Source organism: Lissotriton vulgaris, chromosome 4_1 (genome assembly GCF_964263255.1).
Source record: "Lissotriton vulgaris chromosome 4_1, aLisVul1.2, whole genome shotgun sequence".
Taxonomy (NCBI): domain Eukaryota; kingdom Metazoa; phylum Chordata; class Amphibia; order Caudata; family Salamandridae; genus Lissotriton; species Lissotriton vulgaris.
In genome coordinates, this window is record NC_141691.1 from 832356197 (window position 1) to 832375960 (window position 19764).

General features: G+C 41.8%; 1 protein-coding gene across 1 annotated transcript in view; it reads left to right on the forward strand.

Annotated features, from left to right (window-relative positions):
* NRSN1 (neurensin 1) overlaps nt 1-17815 on the forward strand; it is a 107712-nt gene extending 89897 nt beyond the window's left edge. Inside the window, exon 3 of the mRNA XM_086965149.1 lies at nt 14554-17815. Within this exon, the coding sequence (XP_086821275.1) occupies nt 14554-14952 (399 nt within the window). The 3' untranslated portion in view covers nt 14953-17815. The remainder of the gene's footprint in view (nt 1-14553) is intronic.
* The last annotated feature ends 1949 nt before the right edge of the window (nt 17816-19764 follow it).

A 19764-nucleotide genomic window follows, 5' to 3' on the forward strand; every position in this document is an offset into this window, starting at 1 on the left:
CACAAACTGATGGGTTGAGTTAAGGGTTGTGAGAAACTTTTTGCTGAACGACACACAAATGGATGAAATCAGTACAGGCTTATGAAGCACCCTCTTTCTATATTTGCTGCATAAGATATGCTTTAATGTGCTAGGTGTTGCAAGATATCCAAGTGTGTTCACACTAGTACCTTTTGTAAAGCTAGGGTATGTGTTGTTTATTGTGACTTATCTTTTTTCTTAATGTTAGAATTCTCTTGTTAATAATGTTTTGAAGGATTGGTTTTAGCTGTGACGGCGGTTACATTTGGTGAATGGTAGTGTGCCTTTAATGAGTGACAAATTGTTGTGGCCAAAGTGGAGGTTATGTGGATTGGTGAACGTGATCTTGGTGTGACTATCAGTTCTCGGTTCCCTTTGCCTCAACAGCTTTAGTGATGATGCTTTCTTGGTATGTGCATGTATGATGTGAGTACAGAACTGTAGGGAGTTACTCCGGTTGGGTTGAGAGGTGTAGCAGTGAAAACCTTGCTTCTGGTTGAGTGTCCAAATCACATCATATTATACTTCTTCCCACCTAGGAGTGCTTGAGTAATGAAGTATCCTAAATAAACCTCATGAGTTGCGCATCATTACTATGGGCACAGTCCGCATTTTTACACAGGTCCAGTGGTGTCCTGAAGAAGTGTTCTGATGGTCCAATATTTATACCTGGTGCTAGCCCTTGAAGTGGGGAAATCTTTTAGGCTATCCCCCAATTCTGATTCTGGAAAGTTCTTCCCTTCCCCTGTCAAGGCTTCAAGAAGTCTGGGGTGACAAAAGACTAGTGTCAGGTTTCTTTGTGTGTGTCCCGGAGACAGCCCTTTGAAATATAAGTGGGACAGGGTACAGCTCCGCCCCCAGCAATCCAGGCAGGATGGTCCAGCCGGCCCACACCCAGTTCCATTTGTCTTACTGTTTGGGATGGCTACACAAAGTCCATAAGCTAAGCCATTCAAAGTCCTGTGGCCCAAGACACTGGCAGAGAGAGAGAGAACTCTGTTTATTTAGACCATAGTCTTATAAATACATAAAACCATACAAAACAAAACATCAAAAGAAGAAAGCTCATTAGCATTTAAAATCGCACAGTAACCTTACTGCCAGCTTGCTTGATACATATATCTTAAAACCATGTCCATCATCACCCCTAGCAGCCGCTACATTTTTAATTGTATATACTAAAATAAATAGATTAAAGCAGTATAAAACATGATTAAACAATGATACCAATAGACCCTAAGTTTAAAAGGGTACTTTACCCCCATCGTTCCTCCTTAGCAGCAGTAATTGAAAACCATTTGGACTTTAACTATCTTTAGACTTGAGTATCTATATACCAAGTAAAGGGTTTAAGGCTAACTAAATCACTGTCCTTACTTAATTTGTTTCCCTTGCAAAACAAATTATGCCTTTCATATAATTTCCTAGTGCAATAGCAATATCCAGACATGTCATTTCAGGCAATAATTTCATGGCTTGAGCTCGTGACCTTATTCCGTATTTTATGAATATAGGTCGTAAAAACTATTTTCTCAAATCTAGAACCATAAGGCAAATTGACAATATGTGCAATATTTCTGACTTTGTCCCAAGCCCACATTTGCATGTTCCATCTGGATAGAGCATTTCTGCCTTTAACTTTCCCTCCATTAATCATGGGTTAATACCAATTCGTATCTTCAGGATTTCACATCTAAGCCCATGGTTTGGCAGAGTTTCTAAGTATGGATACCAAGCTACGTCCTCCCACAATTTTATCATGCATTGGACCGATTTTTTCTTTCTCAAGTATTGTAGGTCCTGGTTCCTTGATTGCTCCATGCCTTGGGACCTAACTAAACTCTTAATAAAAACGACATCCAGGGGATTCTGGTCTGATCTCACCTTCAGACTCCCAGTTATAGCCTTAATTTTCCTTCTAGCTTCCATCGCCCATTGTAGGTTGGTATGCCGGATTTCCTCACTACACCAATGTGAGACCTTCTGCCCTCCCCCTTGATTTTGGCTTTTCCAAAATCTTGCGAGGGCCATTTGCGCCTGGCTATTCCATGCTATTGTTCCTGTCTCTAATCTGATCGCCTGTATCATTGCTGAACTTGATAGGGACAATAGCATTTTTAGGGCCTTACCTTCCTCCCGATCCCACCCTCCTTTGCCGCTTAGGTGGAGGACTTCTACCCCATACAGTACTTGGGGCGGGATCATAGCTTCATAAGCTTTTAACATTGGTTTATGTGACATCTCACCATTGGCTTTATTGAACTTTTTCAGCCCACAGATAGAAGAAAATGCTTTAGCTTTGTGGGCGTCTAGGTGAGTACACCATTATAGGGAGCTTTCAAACCATAGGCCTAGGTATTTATATTCTGTTACGATTTCTAATTTTGTTTTACCTAGATACCAGTTGAAACTTTAGGTCCTTTTGCCAAAGTATAAGATCTTCGTTTTGTCCATATTTACCACTAAAAGTTTAGCCTCACAGTAGTCTCTAAAAGCATTTAATTTCCTCTGTAGCCCATGCTCCTTTTGATCAATTATCACTAGGTCGTCTGCATATAACAAGCTTGCTACTTTTCTACCGCTCATTCTGGGGCTTGCGCTTCTCTAAGTCTGTTAGAAAAATTGAAAAAAAGAGGGGGGCCAGGACACAACCCTGTCCTAGCCCATTACCTATGGCTATTTTCTTTGTCAATGCCCCTTGGGTGTCCTTGATGACCTGGGCCCAGTTCCCTCTATGTAATTCTTTTAGAATGGCCAGTATGTTTGCTGGTATATCATATTTAAACACTGGCAGAGGCAAAACATGCTTAGGGCAGCAAAATGCAAACGTTCTAAAAGTCCTGGTCTCGAATTTGTATCAAGCTGCTCTTATTTGAAGCAGACTGTGCGCTTCAATTAATTCATTCTGAAGCACCTATGTTTGACTCCAACAATTTCATTCTGTTTTATCAAGAATTTCATATTTTTGTAATATGTCAGTTTGGCACACCATAACACAATTTTTTTTTATAAAAAATGTGATCATAAACAATAAATAACAAACAATCTGTGCATTAACAAATCAACAAACAAATTACTCAATTTGATACATTTGGTCAATATACGTTACATCATTACACCAGACATTTTTCAAACTATAGTCCTATCTAATGATTTCCTCTCATATTTTAGGACTATTCTCACATTGGGCCTATGCTCATATAAATATATGTCCACAACACGTATGAACAATACTTAATTGATAGCCCTTGGTGAGTTTTTGGGATAAGTCTCAGGAAAGCCTACGCATTTCCAAACCCTTTCTGTATTTTCGGGTTTTTCCTCAGGGCAACGTTTAAAAAAACAGAAAATAACTGAATGTTATGGCTTCTCCTTTTTCTAAGTTCGTTCTATTGACGTTTGGTATGAAAAGGGAAAACAGTTACCTATATCATTCCTGGGCAGGTAAAGAGTGTTATGGTGTGCCAAACTCTGACATATTACAAAAATATGAAATTCTTGATAAAACAGAATGAAATTGTTTGAATCAAACATAGTTGCTTCAGAATGAATTAATTGAAGGGCACAGTCTGCTTCAAATAAAGAGCAACTTTATACAAATTCGAGATCAGGTCTTTTTGTTTACTTAATCATATTGTCCTACCTGGTCAGGTATGGACAAGACCCCTCTTGTGTTTAACGTTCTAAAAGTGGCATTTTTTGAATTGCAACTTGAAATCCAACTTTATCATTAAAGGGGATTTTAAATTACAATTCATTTGAGTCTAAAATTACATTTCTGCCTTCCCTCAATCAAAGTTATCACTTATTAAATGCAATAAGTAAGCCTAATTTTATCCCATGGTAGATGGCCTTACAGTAGTGAAAACCAACTTTAAGAGTTTGTCACTACCAGGATCTGTAAAAGTAAAGAAATTCATGTCCTACTTTTTAAATACAGTGCACTCTGCTCTATCGACTATTTAGGGCCTATCTTAGAGGTGACTTATGTGTACTAAAAAGGAAGGGTTTGGCCTGGAAAAAGGTTTCTTGCCAGGTCGAATTGGCAGTTTAAAACTGTACTACAGGCTGCAGCAGCAAGCTCAAGACGTTTTAACCCCTTCACTGCGGCGGCTATTCCGCCGCAGTGCTAAGGGGGCGGGGCGGCCGCGCGGCGGCCGCATGCTGGTGACGGAACCGCTCCGTCACCAGCGTCGGTGGCGCTGTGCATATGACGGAGCGGTTCCGTCATGGCCCGCGCCGCTCAATGGAACGCTCAGCGCAGGCGCGGAATTCGTGCCGCGCAGGCGCTCCGAGCGGGCCATGACGGAACCGCTCCGTCATCAGCACAGCGCCACTGCAGCTGATGACGGAGCGGTTCCGTCATCAGCAGGCAAGGGGTTAAAGTGCTACTGTAGTGGGTGGAACAATGAGTGCTGCAGGCCCACACATAATGTTTAATTTATAGGCCCTGGATACATGTAGTACCATATAATACGGATTTATAAGTACATTAAATGTGCCAATCAGGTGTACGCCAGTTTTACCATGTTTTAGAGGGAGCACAAGTAGCACTAGTAAGCAGTCGTAATGTGCACAGAGTTTTAAGGCCAACAAAAACGAATTTCAAAAATAGGAGGAGGGAAGGCAAAAAGTTTGTGGGAAGGTCACACTAAGAATGTCAGGTCTAACACACTCTTAATAGCGATTCACAACAACGATATATATTAATGATTTTTCTCTTCAGTTACGTTCAAAACTATTGATCAGACTTCAACTCCTTAGTCGGGGTAGTATCAGATTCATAAAGTAGAAGCTGTTCACCTAGAAAGTCAGGCAACCTCAAGGGAGGAGACCTTGCTCTATGCTCACCCAAATGCCTTGCTAAACAAGAAAAAAAAATGTAAGCAGGTTTGCCCCTTCAAGGGACACAGGCTTCTTTAAATAAAATGTTTAGCTTTTGAAAGTGAATTCAGAGATAGGGGCCTTCTGTGGCCAATCAAAGGGAGTTATAAATAATAGCAAACACAAAAATGTGGCATTTTTCAAACATATACCCCCAGTCAAGAGATCTGGGTTAAATCCATCTTTCTTTTGCTCACTATGCCACCCCAGTTTTCACCCAGCTATATGCAAATCCGTCGTGACCCTGTTCCCCATGGCAATAGTCCAGCCCAAACTCCCAGGCCAGGGCCTCCTTGGACCAGAAACAAGCATCCTGGGACCACTTTTGTGGTATCACCCCTCATCGGCCAGGCTAGCTTGAATCCAGAGGCTCAACAAGCAAGGGACCCATGTCTGGGCATAACCTTGACTACTTACGGCGAACATAGCAAACACAACAAGATGATGGACAGAGTGCCGAAACTTTTTAAACACTCACCCCAAGTCTTGCTGGGTCCAAACTGGAATGGCATGGTGAGCAAAAAAAACTAGTTTAGGCCCAGATCTCTGCACTGGGGGAGAATGTTTGACAATGGTCAGCATTTCATCCATCATTTCCTTGTGTTGTTATAGTTAAAAACAGTAGCCTGCCTAGGTAATATTCATTAGGCAGAACGTTGTTTGACCCTCAGAAATGGGAATTTTGTGAGTGATGCAACCTATTAATAAATAGGTGGCTTTGCACAATAACCAGCAGGTTGCAAAAAGTGCGGAATTTGCACCCACAGTTTGCGACCTGCCTGTACATACATCTGGGACTGTATGCCTTATAGGGCTGGTTGCAGCTAATATTTCAGAGAAAAAGGGACATCCACAGGACCTGGAGGCCCCACAGCACACTAGGACTACCACTTGCAAATTTAAGGTTAGAGTTCCTGTATGCCTTTAAGCCACAGTGTCTCAGTGGCCTAATGAATAGAGGGGTGGTTCAAATGGTTTGGGGATCAGGCTTACGAGTCTCACTAACACAACCCTTCAAGTCCTTCCTGGTTTGGAAGCAGAGCAAATTAGGCTTTCACAAAGATAAGAGGTAAAGAGGTAATGGAGGCTGTCCACCTGACTCAGTCAATTCAATTCAATTCAAATATCTTTATTCGGTTATAATAAGCAATAACCATAAAAGCACAATAGAATGCGTAATTAAAAATAATTTCTGAGCCAGCAAAGTACATATTAACAGATCACATTATCATGGATTTCTGAAAATTAAAAACATTTTTAAGAAACGCGATAACAGATGCAATGACAAATGTATTTTCTAAAAATTGCAATGCTAAAAATGCTGGTCGGCAGCGTCTCAAACCAAAATTCTTTAAAACAGGGATAATGCATCTCTTTCTTAATGTATCATAGTATTTGCAGAAAAACATGATATGGATAGTTGATTGTACTGAGACGTCGTCACACGGGCACTTACACAAATCTCTAGACCAATCATTTACTACAGGAAAACTTAGGGATCTATATAAAATATTCAATCTAAAGCGAGACAACAAAAAACGGTCAAAGTCTCCATCTATTAAAGGTATATACGGCTGACTCAGTCATTCCATGGTCAAAGCAAGTCTTTGGTAGATGTCATTAGATGATCATGGCCAGCTCGCTGCAGACTTTGTTTTTTGTTCAGAAGGTTATGGTCCTTGCATGAACCCCACGCATCTTAAGATTTTTGGTCTTACTTTGGCTCTAGGGCCAGCAACCACTTTCAAAGACAGTGAATGAACAGAGTTGTCTGTTTTTGTTACAACCTAGGCTTGGTCCTAGGGTTGTATGAAACAGCAACATATGGTGATCCAGTGCTCTCCAAGCTATCTATGTAGAGCTTCTCCCAAACTAGACTAATTGAAATACGTGTTTCAAAAGAACCAGAACATATATAGTTCACGTGAGAGGAAACTAGTGACAATCAAAACTTCTGTCATGCTAAAATTGTCGTTTAAAAATGTATCACTCTTGCCTAGCAAAGCTTGCCACATGTTTCTGTGCTTTCCACGAAGAGAGGTAAGCACATCTCCCAGAGCATGACAAAGGGGAAGACTGCAGATATACTCAAGGATTTTTACCAGAGGATTGATAAGAGAGACTTCCCAGGAAGAGGGAAAGTTTATCCCCTGGTGGTATGTATACATTGTACTGCTGTAATCCACTTGGTTTCCAATTCTGTACTACTCGCCTGCTTCTATGTCCCTCCCTTCTTCCTCCCACCAGCTGCTAAAATCCCATCTCCTTTCTCAAAATACAAAATAGGAATACTGGGGGAGTAATTCGGGGTTCACCCCCTATAACATTTTTTTCTGAAGTCCTTGAGCCTGGGCCCATTATACATTACGAAAAAAGACAAACTGTTAAAAATAGGAAAAAGGAGGTGGGGATCTACATGCAGGGGGAGCTCAGAAGCCAAACACTTTGTAATCGAGTGCCACTGCCTCTGCTCTGCCTCTGCTCTATTGCCTGAAGTTACAGAAGAGTTCAAGGGGAAGTGCAGGAGGGAAAACTAAACAGGTACACTGGACCAGGAGAAGAGAAAGCAGTGGTTGAGGAGAAGATGAAGGAACCCATGTGTAATAAAATTAACTGATCTGGTTCTCACTGCAGGGAATTCACTGGCGCAATGCGTGTGTCAGTTTTATCTGTCGATGATTAAAAGTCCTAGAACCTCCCTAGGTAGATCTGTAAGCAAGGCTGCCAACCAGCAACACCTAATTTGGTCAATAATGTGTTTTCCCACAGCGCCAGGCTTAGCAGTGGCTGAGAACAGATTTACTTAAGTCCTCCCAGCCCCTCAGGTGGACAAAGACAACTTCTATCACATGTTGCATTCACCATGTCCTCTGAAAAAACACAATTCATACAATACATATATGTTTCATGCCACAGACAGATGTTACAGGTACCATGCAAATGTCACAAGTCATCATTCACCTTATAGATGAGGGTGGAATGACAGACCCTAGTTACATGAAGGGTTGACAGACTCCTTACCAGTGTTTCTGGTTAAAAAGTCCTGCCCCCATTCTTAGAATCTTATCTGCCACCAATCGTCAGTCTCTCCATCATGGCTTGATGAGAGGAAAATAGGCACCTTGTCTTATAGATCGGAGTACACTTTGGGTGCACCACCACTTTAGGGCCTCATACTCTCTTGGTGAAACAACAGTAGACGCATGGAGCACCAAATGCACTTACATATGTCGGGCTGAGCAGTAGTGGAAAGCACAGCACCAACCAGTACGTTGAATTTACGGGAAGAATAGTGCAGCTGTTCGCACATTACAGTGACCTTAGTCCATATGTGCTGGCTTTTGATATGCAGTTTTTCTGCACCTTAAAGCGAACAAGTATAAGTTGCCTTAACCAGACATACACATTTACAGAAAAGAGACCTCAGCAAAGTTTTATGAGGCTTGTTCCAACAAGATCACAATATATCCTGTTTAATTTTCTGTAAACCCTGCCTGGGAGGAAGGACACTTATTTTTTTTCTGCATGTGCAGTTCATGAAAGGAATTCTCGTCTGATGAGAGAGCCCAGAAGGAAAGCCCAAGTGCTGTGTTTAGGACCAGCAAACTTGGGTGACTCACTCCAAGCACAAAAACGACCTAACCTACTTAATGGGTGTGGATGGTTCTAACTGGAAGGCCTTAAAGTATGAAGTTATATTGCTCTTCCCAGTCAACTTGATGATGACTGGGCCACATGTACTAGCGGCAGACAATTTTCTTCTCATTGGAGATTTTTATTTCCATGCAGAACTCTCTTCTGATACAGATACCAGCGAACTGATCACCAACCCAAACACATTCGGACTAGCACAGAAGGTGACCGGACCCACCCACCTGCCTGGCCACACCCTTGACCTCTTGTTCACAAAGGAAGCCAACACTAAGGTGAAGCCTCCTATCTCTCTGATCTGGTCGGACCACAGCCTTCTGAAATTTTATTTAGAAATAGCCACCACCCTGAAAATCCTAGCAGTGAACAGAAATGGATCAGTCCCTGGAGAAAAGTCAGTCTTGCTGCCTTTTTTCCCAATTGTTGTCCTCCTCTCCTGACAGGCTCCGAGAACATTGACCATGCAGTGGCCGCCTTTGAAAAGGCACTCATACAGGCCCTTGACATCATCGCACCTCTGTCTAAAGTCAAACAGAGGTCTAAAATGTCACCCTGGTTCACTGAATCACTAAAGACTGACAAACTAGCCAGAAGGAAAGCAGAACATAAATGGAGTTCAACTAAAAGTACTGAGGACGGGCAGGCCTACAAACATATCTACAGACATTATCTAGACAAAATCAAGTTAGCCAAAACCACCTATATCATCAACAGAATTGAAAAGGCTGCAAACTCATACAAGGTACTTCACATAATACTAAAATAATTTACTAATCCCTCCTCCTGCCAAACCGACAGGCCATCCTCACAAGACTGGGTAGACAAATTGTCCACCTTCTTTGAGTAAAAGATCCAAATTATTCATAACTCCTTCCCTAATCATAACACTGAAAAGCAAAGTAACGAATCCGATGGTACACAGATACCCGCCACAGCACTTCTAGAAGAGTTCAGTGAACTTACTCTGGAAGAAGTCAGAATATCCATCCTGAAGACCAAATTGGGTCCCCCGGTTGACCCTGTTTCACCCCATATTCTGTCAACTCTCACCCCAGTGCTTCTTAAAAGTCTTACCAACCTTTTTAACATGTCCTTAAATCAAGCATTGGTCTCAATCAAATGGAAAGCAGCCAGGGTCGAACCTATTCTAAAAAACGCTGGCAGATCCCAAAGAGCCTAGTAACTATTGGTCTATTTCTCTACTTCATTACTTGGAAAGGTACTCGAGTTCCTGGTCAACAAACAACTAACAACCTATTTAGAAAGCCATGAACTGTTGGACCCTTCTCAGTCAGGGTTTAGGATTGCCTACAGTACGGAAAAATCTTTGGTAGAGGTAGTCGACAACATAAGACTCTCCCAGGACATCGGGCAGTCAGCAATGCTAGTCCTATTAGGCCTGTGGGCAGCCTTCAACACCATCTCCCTCATTATATAAGAAAAACGATTGCGGGAGATGGGAGTCAAGGAACGACCCTAAAATGGCTTAGAAACTGCCTAAAAGACCAAACCACCACTGTACAATTAGGTATTCTGTTTTTTTGCAGTCGGCCGAAAAGCAAGGGAGTCCCCCAGGGATCAATACTTAGTCCCATGCTTTTCAACCTCTATGTGGCACCCTTGGCCAAGGTAATCAGATCTTATGGGTTCGATGTAGTGTCATACGCTGATGACACCCAATTGTTAATCACTCTTGATCCCAACACAACAGATACTAGAATATAGCCTTATAGTCCACAGTAGAAGGCGATACCTGATATTAAAGGCCCGCTACAGCATTAAAGGTCTGAGCCGAAGGCTCTGTCTGGTACATAAGACCATGCATGGAAATGTGCAGCGCTACCTGGCCAAGAAACTCAGCTAGTATCTACCTACTAGGAATCTCAGGTCAGGAACCAAACATCTACTCACTCCTCTTAGGGTCCGCACCACCAGGAACGGTGGTAGATCATTTTCTCATCTAGCTCCCCTCTTCTGGACTGAACTTCCAATGCTGCTGCTTATGATCATTGATAATAAAGAGTTCTGAAAGAAGCTTAAAACCTGCCTCTTTTGACTGCCCTCCTTCCTCCTGAACAGTCATTATTTTCTTCTCCTCATTTGTATTCACTACAGCGCTTTGAACCCCTCTGGGTGATTTGTGCGCTTAATAAAACCTTATGACTTATGATAAGCAGAAAGCTATCAGCGTAATTATGAAAGACGAAGGCATCCTAGCCACTTTGTTTTTATATTCCCTTGATAAGTGGGTTTAAAAAAAATATTCTGTATCCTCTGATACTATTATGATTCAGAAACTTCATATTATAAATTAAAACGTGTATTTATGAATTTTGTGCATTGTGCATGAAAGGGCGAGAATATCTGTGTCAGGGACTGGCATCACTACTTCGGACTAGAGATAGCTGTAGGACTGAGTGAAGTTGCGCAGTCTGAAAGCTCAGAAACCTGTGGAATTTTTGGAAAAGGTTCCTAAGGCTTACTAAACACAAAGGTGATGACTTTTTTTTTATAACAAAACGAAAATGTCAAAATGAAGCGCGGCTTTGTAGCAACAGCTTCCTTACTGCCAAGCTTCTTCTTCTTTCTCTGATGCTGGAAGTCGCCTGTGGTATTTCAGGATTGGGAAGTCCCCAAGAGAAATTCACATAATGGGTACCTCGCCTAATCAGATAGCAGGATTAGGAAATACAGTATTCACTCAAAGATGGTGTGTCACTCTCCAAACATTAAGTCTAGCCCTAATACCGCTACAATATATGGAAATAGGGACCAAGCCACTTGATTCGTCTGAGAGCTGGGGGCAATGCTGTCCTCTTTGTGAATGCTATGGGGTTCTGTCACTTTTCTGATTGCTAGAGACTGACAAACAACTTGATGAGGCAAGGTAAGTGGAACTTGTTTGAATATTGACTATCTCTCACTATACCAGTGGTTGAGCGCTTCACTCTTTTCTGTGGTCAGTCAGCGTAGGTACAAGCTCAAGCTCTAGCTCTAGCTATACTTGGGCCAAAATTCGCCTGACCCCTTCAATTAGTATATACTCAGTTGCTCGGGTTAAAGACTTCAATGTGGTGGCACCATTTTGTTAAATATCTTAGGCTATACCATAAGTCTACATATTTAGACCCCCTAGACCTATAACACAAGGACTGAGTTTAATATGCTTTACATGTGGTTTACTGCAGACCTGCACTCTGCCCAATCCATGGGCAGAGAAGTGCTTTCTGGTCAACTAAACAGCCCCTCTCCCAAGGTCACAGTGTCATTCAGGAGGCCCGCCTGTAATACTTAAAATGTCGCACTCAAGTATCTGTACAACAAATGACTCAATGAATGTTTAAATACATTTATTGTAATATTCTGTGACTTATTACATGGGCTGTAACCACAAACACATGTGTGCTATTATCAAGGTTACTATGGAAATGAACATGATGAACATTTCTATCATGGTTCTCAACACTAGGTTTCATAATTCCTACTCCCACTCTTATCCCTGCTGCTCTGAAAGCATGAATAATAAACTAACATTGCGTGCAGGGAGGTGTTATGCATGTTGCTCTGTATACCTGCACACAGAGTGCCTCTGTGTTATCAGCTAAACTCAGTTACAGCTGCATATGCCCAAACTTGGTCAAAGAAGAACAGCAGCTGGTAGACTAGATTCTGGCTTCATCCTGGACAGTTTGGGTGCGTAGACCTCTCTAATCTGAATTGTCTAGTCTCAGTGTTTATGTAATAAACTGACCACTGCATAATCTAACTGATTATGAATGACAACCAAGGCAGAATACAGTGGAAAAATCCAGCCCGAAGCAGTATTCTTTACATGATTCACCTCTGTGCACAGGTCATTGTTATGTCTCCTGTGTTGCAGACCACCCTGAGATGTAGATATTGAGGACATATTGGCCAGACTCATGTCTCTTATTCTACTGTTAAACTGTCAAGAAAACATTTTTGTTCAAGCTGAATGTGCCTTTGTGTCATGAGAATGTGTAAATAGCTCATTTAAAGCTGATAAAGTAGAATAACTAAAGTCAGAATAACACTAAGTACATTTAAAAATGGAGGGTGGTTCATGAATCTATATCAGTTTGGTTTGCCCACTCACTTCCATGTTGTGAACCCAAAGAGTTACGAAGATGTCACGGAACACAGCGGAGCAAGTAAAGTTGTGCTTTGTTTGAAAGGGAGAGAGCAGAACAGCTCTATATCTACTATGATGTGGCACCGGTCTGCTCTCTCTCTGCACTGGTGCACTTTTTGCTGCCATGTGCCAACACAGACACCCTTGTGCCATAGTGTAAGGGTGCCTGCATTATGTGAAACATAGGTTTTGTGCTGGAAGGGACCCCTTCCAATTAAGGCGCTTCCCACTTTGTATGTGTACTGTACAATGCAGCACATGGGCAAAGTGACAAAAGTAAGGAAAAATTTAAACATATCTCCTCGTTACACCTGCTTCCAAGAGACGCAGGATTATAGCGCAAATCCCATTCAACAAATCTTTTTAGATGGAGATCTGTGTCAAAATCCATGGGTGGTTGCATTGGTACGCCCTCCAATAAAAACCTCACATAATGTTTGTGGATTTGGGCCTGGGTTTCTTTGTCTCCGCATCATCTAAAGCTGGTTCTGACAAGTTCAAGTAAAGGCATCAAGGGAACCCCTGCCTTCCTGTGGCTCAGATCAACCCTCTGCCTGCCCAACCAGCCCTTCAGTCTCCAAGTGTTCTCCCTTGCCTCTAAGAGGACTTTTTCCACGAGGAAGACAAAATACTTTGCCAACCCATGTCTGGACTGCAGGGCAAGAGCTCTGTTCCAGGGGATACAGCTGATAGCCAGTTCCATGCTGTCAATTGCTGGCAGCCTCTCAGTTAATCAATGTCCAGCTTCCCCATCCATCGTTTTAGGGTCTGATAGTGCTCACCCTGTAAATACACTCATGACCTTCTAAGCACCTTGGCAGAAAACGTGAGGCCCAGTCACCTTCACAAACCTTTCTTATTGAAGTGTCCCTGCATTATTATTTGTATAAGAATCACAAGTCTAAAAGTTATGAAGTTGGTCACTTAAATCAAAGAAGTTTATATCAAAAGTAGCTGTCTGTTGCCTCATGATATATCTATTGTCTGGTATCATCTGTTTGCATTTCCAGAAAATGGCAACTGAGGTAAAGTAGCATTTCTCTCTAATGCAACTTAAAACGAAGCACACTGTTTTTTAGGAGCAGTCCTGTTGCAAACATATTACATTTGCCTGCTTTATATCAAAAATAAAGAAAGTCTGTACACAGTATTTTTCCTGACTTGTAGTGGACCTCACTGTTATCAGTGTGCTGTGGATATGAAATAATTGTTTACCATTCAAACCCTGGCACAGGAGTGCCAATACTGGTGTAATGACTTCAGGTTTCAGTGGAGTTTAAAACTAAGGGTATAGGAATGGCAGGTTCTTTTTGTGTCTTAGAGAGAAACAGGTGTGTTTCCTTACAAAGATGGTATTCTTTTACCTTTAAACAAAAGTTACACAGCTGTAGGCTTCAGTTCAGCTAAGCCCATTAAAGCTAAGGTCAAAGGAGAATCCAGAGGAAGCGAAACAACTGAGGATACACAGAAATAGGATGGGACTCCCTAAAACGGGATCTGTGACGGTTATAATTCCAACCAAGTCTGACACCGTATTGTGAAGGAGTTAGTCCAGGGGTCTCCTACCTTTTCTGTGCTGAGTGCTACTTATGTTCAATGAAACACATTGAGAGCTACTAATATTATTAATGTTCTATATTCCTATTTTTTATATGTATATTGATTCAAAAGCTTTCTAATTCAATACGCTGGACTGCACACAGGTGAGATACTCAGAGGTAGCTGATTACTCATTCTGTCAAAAGCAGTATTGATTTTTGTAAAAACATTTATGGTTCATATCATCAAAAAATTGTCCTTGCTTAAGTGTTTCCTCCTTTAATTGTTTACATTTTTGTTTATAGGTCGGGCTCATATCAGGGACTGTCTTCATGCTCATCGGGCTAACAGTACTGGCAGTGGGATTTCTCGTACCGTCTAAAATCGAGGCATTTGGCGAAGAAGATTTCATGGTCGTGGATAGCCATGCAGTTCAATTCAACAGCGCACTTGACATCTGTAAGCTGGTGGGAGCAATCCTGTTCTGCATCGGAGGAACTGCCATGGCAGCATGCCTGCTAATGTCAACCTTCGCCAAAAGCTACTCCAAGGAAGAGCAGTACCTTCAGCAACGGTTTAAAGAGAGAATAGCAGACATGAAAGCTCATACCCAGCCAGTGACAAAGTCTCCAGCCCCAGGAGAGTCAAAGATCCCTGTCACCTTGTCCAAAGTGCAAAATGTCCAACCTTCCTCTGAAACCTGACCTTTCCTCTGATTTAAAGTAATTGTGGTTTTCTTTAAAAGATCAGTCCCTTTGGTTATATCACAGTAATATTTTGCAGCGCAAGTATCGCTGCCTGCAAGCAAGCAGACATCTTGATGTGGTTTGCAGAGCTGTTCGGTTGCGGGATACCAGAGAAGGGCATTTAGTTGGTTCTGACAAGAGTTCACATTGAGTGCTGGTTGTCAGAGAGTTCTCACCAGACAACTTTAGTGACACTCCTACAGGCTTTCAGTTTCAGTGGTAGGTCTAACAATGGGGCACCTCTTCTAGTGATCATTCTAAATGTAAAATTGTTAATGATTTTCTCTGTTTTGTTTCCTGTGGTTGTGTGAAGAAAATCATGTATGCTGAGATTATGTGTTCTCGATTGTCCGTTTCCTTACAAAACAGGAATACAGATTCTTGTGCAGAAGTGTAGAGGTTTTTCCTGAGAAAGTTTGCATATGGCAAAAACTGGCCAAAATAGTTTGACATATCATGTTCCAATAATTAAATGAGAAAGTAATCTGTTCCTTCATTCTTGGTTCAGAAAGCCTCAAACCTTAGAGCAAAATCAATGTAATAATTTTGCGCCTAATGAAGCCCTTTAAAAGATGTCCCAGATAACAAGTTAGTGGGAACTTAAGTATTGTGAACCAAATGTAAGTTCATAAATGGTAGAAAAGCTTTTAAAATGTCTTGTAGACTATGCTCTTTTGAGCTCAAATCAATATGTGACAAGAGGATTTTGTTTACCCTTTAAAGCAGCAACACTACCCAAAGACTTGAAGCAATGCGTCTAATTTGTACTTCTGACCATTCCTCTTAATTTTGATATTGACTCAGTTTTCATTTCAAAGACTCGTTTCTGTTTCTAAATAGACATGTCTTGGAATAAAAAGATTCGCTTTTATTCTAGACATGCCACTGGTGTCTCCCTGCTAGTGTGTTATTTTAGATGTTGAAGATCCGGAATATTAAGTATAGAATAGTGAGTGGTCACAATTTAGTGACCAAAATATCGACTGGTAAGTATGAATAGATTTTCTGTACCTAATCCCACATCTGTGTTCCTTGACAATTTATATATGTTGTCGAGCTACACAGATGTGGATTCAAGAACAGTCGAACTATATTTACCCAGTGGGACTTCAATATTTTGGTTTTCGACATTTTGGTCACAACATTATGGCCACTTGATATTCTTTACTCGATAATCCAGACTTCAACCGATCTGTGGTATGTTGGCTCTATCAGGCCTGTGCAAGCACAGTTTACCTAGGGAAAATAACTTATAAAACCCTATGGAATGTCTTGCGTGATAATAGCAAGAGTATCTGACGCCCAGGCACATAGTGAAAATGTGAGTGTTTTTATGCACTTGGCAATGCCAGGGTATGCTTGGGAAACTGTGTATTTCGATGCCTTGTTTTCTTGTGGGCTTTAATAAAGATCCAGTGCAATGTAGAAAACAGCGAGCGCAGAACGTTCCCAACCCATCTCAAAGTCCCTGTGTAGAGTATCGAGTTCTGAGCCAGCATGCACAGACATAGCTTCACTCTGCACAAAGTTACCCCAGCCCAACTTTTAAGGGGTCCAAGACCACATGCTCCTTGCTGAGTGTAGTTCATAAATGTGCCCACAGAGCATCATTAAGTTCCTCCTTGGTAGGGTGACCAGATGTTGATAACCAAAAACTGGGACATTTGGGAAAAATATAAGAAGGACTACAATTTTTCATCCACGGAATGGCACAGAATTACAGCTGTCATCAACATAGGATCACAGATGATGCATTAAGAAAGTAAATAAAATGTAATTTCTACAACCAAAATCATACCTATTAATTACATTGCTTACTTATAACAGCTGCTAACTAGAAAAGCTTTAGAACACCCAAAAAAGTGCCTCTCACTGTTTTCAGTCAAGCCCTTCTAAAAACCGGGACCTGAGCCAAAATTGCCGAAATCTGCCGGGACAGCTGGTGAAAAACTGGGACTGTCCGGGCAAATCCGGGACGTCTGTTCACCCTACTCCTTGGCCACTGTCAAAGGACCGCATTCAGATTGAGGGCCACACAATGTACACCACTTTTTGAGTTGTCACATTCTTCACCTCTTGAGAGGTGACATGTCAATCAGGAAATCCCACCTTTGCTTCATTTCTCTAACGCCAATAAGTACCTCCTGCACCTCATATGGCACTTAAAACCGTTTGTGTATTTTGGGTGCTGTGTCCTTCAATAAGCCCCAGAACCATTGTGGAAAAAATATTTGGTAGTAGTGCTGCTTTTTGAGTAAAGAATTCCAACACAAAGTCCCGATATGTATTTTGTGTTATCATATCTGACTTCAGAGATGTTTCTAAGGCACACAGATGTTTTCTTTGTGTTCTTCTTGCCAGAGGTGTAAAGCTTTTGTGTGTTTTCATGTGAAGGTGCAGTACTGTGTGAGTACATAAGACAGTGTGTTTGGTGGGCGACGACCCAAAAATAACTGCCAATGCCACCCTGTTCCTCAGTCTGTACCCACGCCCCCCTGTTGACCCTAACGGGACCCAGCGAAAGAATAAGCCAACTGAAAACATATCTGTTATATTTTTATAGGTAATAGACAACATTATCCTTATAGATATTACATGTGTCTGGATGTTTACCCGACGCTGCTTCCCCTCATTAGAGTGTGAGTGACTTTCCCTTTCAAAACAAACGAAGCAATTAACAAATGACGTTCCCCTTTCCCACTTTCCGCTGTAGATTTGCATAAGCGAAAGCTGTTGCCTTTCCGTCCTATCCTACTATGTGCCACCTTATAGTACTGTCTATTTTTTGAATGGATTAAATAAAGTTTATGAAGGAATCAGACATGATTGTTTTTTGTTTTGTTTTTGCTGGAGCCCGCCAAACATCTGCTCCATCCAGCGTGGGATTCATTCCGCACTCGAGCCAGGCTCAATGTTTATGTCGCCACGTAGGCAGAGGGCTTTATGTTCATTCTTAATGAAAGCTGACACCTGCTACAAGGGAGTCTGCATAGCAGCTAGATGAAGTTAAAATGGCCGCTCTGCTGCCCTCGAAATAATGTCGATGTCAAGACAATAACGCGCCTTTGCACTGACACAGCAAACGAATGAAAACATCCTAAAATGGAACCCCACAGGAAAGGAGGAAGGGGATTGAGGACGTGTTAAGGGGATTCATCTGGCAATGTAGGTAGCACCTTCAAGGCATTCTGGAAAACAACATTTATAAAGGCAATCGGGCACATGCATCAACCATTTTTGCAAGCGCAAATGGTGTGATTCGCAAAAATTGGCCGTTTGCGCCCGCAAAAAGGACATTTGCGAAGCATCAGGGTTCAAGGCACTCGCAATTTGAGAATTTGCAATTAATTGTGATTTCTCAAATTGCGATTGCATTGTAGGAATCGCAATTCACGATTCCTTAAATACAATGCAAGAACCACTTTATAATAGCGATTTCGCTAGTTTTACTAGTAATTTGCAAAAACTTTGAAAAATGCACTAAAGTGCATTTTTCAAAGTTGTACGTTACACACACATGCCCTTGGGGCATGTTTGTGCTCAACATGTGTGCACAGAGCAATTTCAGGGGTGCACGGACACCCTTGCACATTTGTAATTGCATGTGCAATTTGCGAGTACCTATTGGTAATCGCAAATTGCTCATGCAATCTCCCATTCATTCCTATGGGCCTATAGGACCATAGGAATGAATGGAAGGCATTCCTTAATTTTACTTGCAATTTACGAGTCGCAATTAAGGAATGTTTGGCAATCGCTAATTTTATAGCGATTCCTACATGCATAGGCTTTTGCAATTCCTTAATTGCGATTCCTTAATAATCGCAATTAAGGAATCGCAAAAGCCGACATTGATGCATGTACCTGTTAATCTATTAGAGGCGCAGTAGCTCTGTGCTCTGCAGGTTTTCTCGTGTGAATGTGTGAAGTTGAAGGCACGTGCGATGAAACTGTGTGAGATAGTGCAGGCCAACCTGCCCTTTTCAATCTAAAGTTTAATTAATGATCTGAAATAGCATAACGTGACATTTCATGTCCGACACTGCAGTTTGTTAAGGATGATTAAACTGACAACTAGGGCATCTGCAGACATGCAGATTGCCACGAGGAAAGGACCAGCAGGGGCTCGTGTATTCTGTCGACTGTGTATGAGTCATTCTCGCAGATGCCTTTATAGCTCTTTCAGGAGACAGAAGCATCCTTCTGCTGCCGGGGGATCATGCGGACGTGGAGTAAACAGACCATTCATTCAAGACCCTGTAACTCCTACGCCCTGTGCTCCTGTCTGCTGCTCAGTACTCACAGAACATTGTCTCCCATCTTGCTAGTCGCAGTGGCCTTGCTCGCATGACGTTGGACATGGAAACGCAAGGTGCATTTACAAAATCAGCAGTGTCTACCCCATGAATACAGTTTGATGATCCAAGTGTGGGTCTATAGTTTTTGAATGTTTATCATTTATTTTCTGAGATTTGGTTTTCAAGACTTCTGCATGGTATTCGAATATGATCTCATACTAGTCATCCACCCTGGTCTGCAGGTACAGTCATCTGAGCGTATGACCACATGTGTTGTGGTCACGCTCTAGGTTTGTTTAAAGGCCCCCATAGAAAGGCATTGATCCTGAGCTGACACAGGTAATGTCACCCTTGTTGCTGGAATTTCTCCAGAATTGGATCTTTCATAGAATTTCATGCTGGCACCAACCACCTTAATGAAACAGGAGGGCCGCAACAACATTAAAAGATATATAGATTGTAAAGCAGTGCT